Source organism: Sinocyclocheilus grahami, unplaced genomic scaffold (assembly GCF_001515645.1).
Source record: "Sinocyclocheilus grahami isolate Dianchi unplaced genomic scaffold, SAMN03320097.WGS_v1.1 scaffold106.1, whole genome shotgun sequence".
NCBI classification, from domain to species: domain Eukaryota; kingdom Metazoa; phylum Chordata; class Actinopteri; order Cypriniformes; family Cyprinidae; genus Sinocyclocheilus; species Sinocyclocheilus grahami.
The window spans coordinates 3,622,062-3,626,968 of record NW_015505285.1 but is presented as its reverse complement, the minus strand read 5'-3'; the positions used below and the strand labels follow the sequence as shown (position 1 = coordinate 3,626,968).

The 4,907-nt window shown below is 37.7% G+C and overlaps 1 protein-coding gene across 1 annotated transcript in view; it reads right to left on the bottom strand.

Moving 5' to 3' along the window:
* Nucleotides 1-4,907, bottom strand: part of LOC107588708 (probable ATP-dependent RNA helicase DDX53) — a 17,210-nt gene that overhangs the window by 10,624 nt on the left and 1,679 nt on the right. Inside the window, exons 3-9 of the mRNA XM_016276920.1 lie at nucleotides 3,798-3,924; nucleotides 3,552-3,698; nucleotides 3,225-3,306; nucleotides 1,975-2,131; nucleotides 1,751-1,869; nucleotides 1,564-1,674; nucleotides 1,317-1,458 (exon numbers count right to left, since the gene is read on the bottom strand). Coding sequence (XP_016132406.1) covers nucleotides 1,317-1,458; nucleotides 1,564-1,674; nucleotides 1,751-1,869; nucleotides 1,975-2,131; nucleotides 3,225-3,306; nucleotides 3,552-3,698; nucleotides 3,798-3,924 — 885 coding nt within the window. The remainder of the gene's footprint in view (nucleotides 1-1,316; nucleotides 1,459-1,563; nucleotides 1,675-1,750; nucleotides 1,870-1,974; nucleotides 2,132-3,224; nucleotides 3,307-3,551; nucleotides 3,699-3,797; nucleotides 3,925-4,907) is intronic.

Sequence of the window (4,907 nt, the reverse complement as noted above, 5' to 3'; positions counted from 1 at the left end):
GCTGAAGTGCAGGCACTTGTAGCAAATGTAGCACTGCCAGTTGTCGTTGGAGATTCTTAGTCCTCCTTTCCGTTCTTTCAGTCGCTTTACGTATACGTCGACTTTCCATGTCCATTATTGTGAAAACCGTGAGACACAACAAAAACACAGCTCCGATCACAGCGTCCTCCATCCTCCTGTTAATGTTGTTCTTCTTAGTTTCTGTTGTTGAATGCCGCGCACAAATGACGTCGCTGTCGACCGGCTTACGTCACTTCCTAGTACACACTCTCTGTGCGAATGCAACCCATTAAATAGTACTGGGAAATAGTTTGCGCAAAATCGTCCCAGTTCTGGAACTAAAGCGGTGCGAAAGGCCCTAATGGTCCATTTGAGAGACAGGTGGACAGTTCGGACATTGTGGTGAAAATCAGAGGTAAAAAAAACTATAAAAATACTGTTCAGTTTCTTGCACAGACCGATCGTTTTGTGTCTTTACACATCAATGTACCGTCACAAGCCGCAAGGTTTAATTTGGTTTTATGTATGTTTTTTTGACTCTCAAAGCTGTGATTCTCATCCACTTGCATTATATGACTGACAGACTGCAACAGTTTGACTTAAAAATCTTTGTTTGTGTTCTACTGAAGAAACAAAGTCACCTACATCTTGGATGCCCTGTGGGTAAGCAGATAAACATACAATTTTCATTTTTGGGTGAACTATCCCTTTAAGTGCTTACAAAAATAATGCACCGTTACCGGCCCAGTACACATTTTTGTCATTAATTTACCAGATAGGTGATGGAGCGCAAGCTGATGAGCTCATTCATCTGCAGATCATTTAATCGTCCTGGTGTGGCAATGACTATGTCGACACCACTGGTCACTACTTTAATCTGGGCCTTTCTGTCACCTCCTCCATAGATACAGACGCTACAGTAATGAGGAATTTTGAGCAAACAGACAAAGAAATCAGGATGAATTCTTAATGTTTGTTGCGTAACATTATGTTTTATTTAGGGTAACTGGCTACAGCACCTTTTAAATCCTTTGTAGCTGTATTTGTTGCACTCAGCTTCAATCTGGAGGGCCAGCTCACGAGTGGGAGTCAAAACGAACATGCCAGGGCCATCTCTCTTGTCCCTTGGTCTACAGTGTAAATAAATAAATATTTTGTTAATATCTACTGAAGAAACAAAGTCACCTACATCTTGGATGCCCTGTGGGTAAGCAGATAAACATACAATTTTCATTTTTGGGTGAACTATCCCTTTAAGTGCTTACAAAAATAATGCACCGTTACCGGCCCAGTACACATTTTTGTCATTAATTTACCAGATAGGTGATGGAGCGCAAGCTGATGAGCTCATTCATCTGCAGATCATTTAATCGTCCTGGTGTGGCAATGACTATGTCGACACCACTGGTCACTACTTTAATCTGGGCCTTTCTGTCACCTCCTCCATAGATACAGACGCTACAGTAATGAGGAATTTTGAGCAAACAGACAAAGAAATCAGGATGAATTCTTAATGTTTGTTGCGTAACATTATGTTTTATTTAGGGTAACTGGCTACAGCACCTTTTAAATCCTTTGTAGCTGTATTTGTTGCACTCAGCTTCAATCTGGAGGGCCAGCTCACGAGTGGGAGTCAAAACCAACATGCCAGGACCATCTCTCTTGTCTCTTCGTCTACAGTGTAAATAAATAAATAATTTGTTAATAAAAAGATTAAATGTGGAGCACTGATACTCTGGTAGACACTTACACTGGCTGCTCATCCATATGAATAAAGCCAGGTAGCAGGTAGGACAGCGTTTTGCCTGTTCCCGTCTGGGCTATTCCAATCAGATCTGTTCCTTTCAGAACAATGGGCCAGGCTTGTGACTGGACCATGAGACAAAATAACCAGGATTACATTTATCCCCACATATCAAGCTTAACATTCAGAGCAGAAGCAAACATATGAAAGAAATGCTTTCTTTGGGGTACCTGAATGGGAGTTGGCTTTTTAAATCCCACTCTGACAATGTTTTCCATTATTCCAGGATAGTGAGCAAAAGCCTCCTCAAAATTGCACACTGGATTGGGAATAGTTCTTTTTTCCCCATCTTTCAAGTCATCCACAAAGATGTTGTTGTTCTCCTTTCTATTTGGGCAGAGAAGAGCAGGGGTAAAAAACAATACAAATATGCACAGTGTTGCATTAATGCTCGCTCAGTACTTTTAGATGGATTTTTATTTGTATATGTCAAAGACATTTTCATTTACTGTCTTTTTGAAAGTGGCGGCACTTCTAACTTACGCTATAACACAGTGGTTCTCAATTAGGGGGCCTCTGCAAACTTTCAAGAGGACTTCAAAATGATTTAAAACAACTAAAATTAATTATCCCCTCAACAACTCCTTTGAAGAACCAGGAAAACCTGGATAATATGAGGTAGTCTAATTTTATGTGTGATTTCTAGACTTAAAATAAAAATTAAAATACAGTACAAAAAGGCAAAAATAGAATGCATATCAAACAACACACAAAAGACTAGGGCTGTCAGAAAAAAAATTAGAATTTCGAATATTCATCAAATTTAAAATAAAAATCAACATTTTGCATTTGAATTTTAGGTGTGTGTCAGGCAGCCTTATCAGTGGCGCACGAAATGCGATGATGATGTAAGTGTCATTGCATTTTAATGCTTCTGTTAGTCTATCCAGTTGAACCCACTAGATGCGGCGTTGCTACGTTGTTCATTCAAAATATTGTGGAAAAAGAGAACAATGCGGAGATGTTGTTTACGGCGAAACTGAAACCAAGCCGTTCACAAAGAACGCATATTCATTGCATTTTTTTATGCATCCTCTTGTGGCCTCAGGAGAGAAGCCAAAAGGAGAGAGGCCTTTTCTTCTCCCTAACTGAAATTATGCCTTTTAAATTAGAATATAATTTGAATATTGATAATATTTAAGTACAAAATTCAAATGTGGTTTTTCAGGCATTTTGACAGCCCTACAAAAGACATTGACAAAGCACTTTGCACACTGTTTCAAAGTACATTGTTTCTCTAATTTTAACAAAAATATTACATGAAAAATACACATTCAAAGCCTTAACCACTAGCACTAATATTATACCCAAGCATGCCACAGTACATTCATCTCAAGAGCATTCAGACGCACTGTTATGAACAGATAAATGCCGCCATCTGTGGGCTAATGTGAAGAAGGCAAGGTGATACAACTTTTACCTCCAGATTTTGACTTCTTCTGCACTGCGAGCTGCCACTGATTTTGCTTCAATATAGAAATCCTTCTTGAGAGGGGGAAGATCTGCAGAAAACAAGATGACCATTTAATAAGGTATAGTACTTATAGTATTTCATATCTGACTATACATTTCATACAGTATATCAACTAAATTCCTTACTCTAATAAAAATTTTTGCCTTAAAAGTGTGTAAATAAAGTGTAAATTCACAGAGGAAAGTCATATGTTTGAAACAAGTGGAGTGAGTAAATGATGACAAAACCAATCTTAAGTAATGATCATATCATCTTGTGCTACTAGAGACTCACCTTGCCATTTCATAGCTTCATATTTGTCCCGATTTTCTCTAAGTGCAGTCCAGTCAATAGGTACAGCTGTTTGGGCAGCTGCAGCCACAGCTCGTACAGCAGCAGCTGGCCAGCAGGAGTCATTCTGATACCCTGCATTGCTGTTACCTGGAGATTGAAATTGAAAATGTCAAACCCAAAATATCAGTAATTAACAGTACAATAAAATAACACATTATAGAAGCTTAGTGATTCCTGTGCTCTTACCATTGCCACATCCAGGACCTCTGACAGAATTCCCATGCACCAGATCTTCAATCATGTCTTTGGCTTTGAGCTGAGCATCACGGCTTCCAAAGACAAGTACCTCAGCTTCATGTGCACCACGGTTTATCTATCATACATCATTTAAACAGTAATTGTTGAAATACCATGTGAAAGAAAATGGTCCCTTACTCATTCGTGTTGTTCTAAGCCCATATGCCTTATTATTTTCTGAAAACATATTTTTGTGAATTTCGAAGAATGTCCTCAGAATGAAAGTAAAAGACAACAGCTTCCAGACAACTTCTCTAAGACAGCTTTTCAGAACAAAAAATATTATGGATTTGACTATACAACTGAAACTATCCGATGAAAACAAAAACCTTAAGTGAATTGAGCTGGATAGCGACATTATTATTGTCTTGTTTATTATTATCATTAATATTGACACTGAAATGAAAATAGCCGTGATGAAACTATTGCCTTTTATAGACCTTAATCATGTTAGATGCCATATTGAATTTAACATGGACAAAAATGAGGCTGAAGGATAAACTTACAGTCTTTACAATGGCTCACACTGTAAATGTCCAAATCCTGTAATTTACACAACTCACTACTGTAGAAGCAGTTTTATCAAGTTTCAACCGATTTTTTCCCCGTTTATTCAGCTTAACAATCGAGCCTCATTTTCACTCCTGTCAGAAATTAAATCTGGTGCTAGCCTAAGAGCTATAGAGCTTCTTTATAGCTGAAATTGAAGTTGTTGCATAATTGATGAACTGTGCAACACTGACAGTTTACTAAACTGAATCAACACTGAATCTGGGTTGAGATGAATAATGGCACTATTTCTTCTGTAGAGCTGCTTTACAGCTAACATTTCAGTTATTTCATAATTCATGAATTTAGTTGCTGTGAAACAATGTTATTGTACCTGCTTTAAAAAAAAATAAAATAAATGTGACTTAACTTGAAAGGGAACTGTGGCTGTTCAAAACAAAAATATTAAAAACTCACTTTTTTTCCAAAGAAGAAACGGTGTAATATGGGTTCAGAAAAAACATTAGAGTAAATAAATGATTACATTTCTCATTTTAAATGGCCTATGTC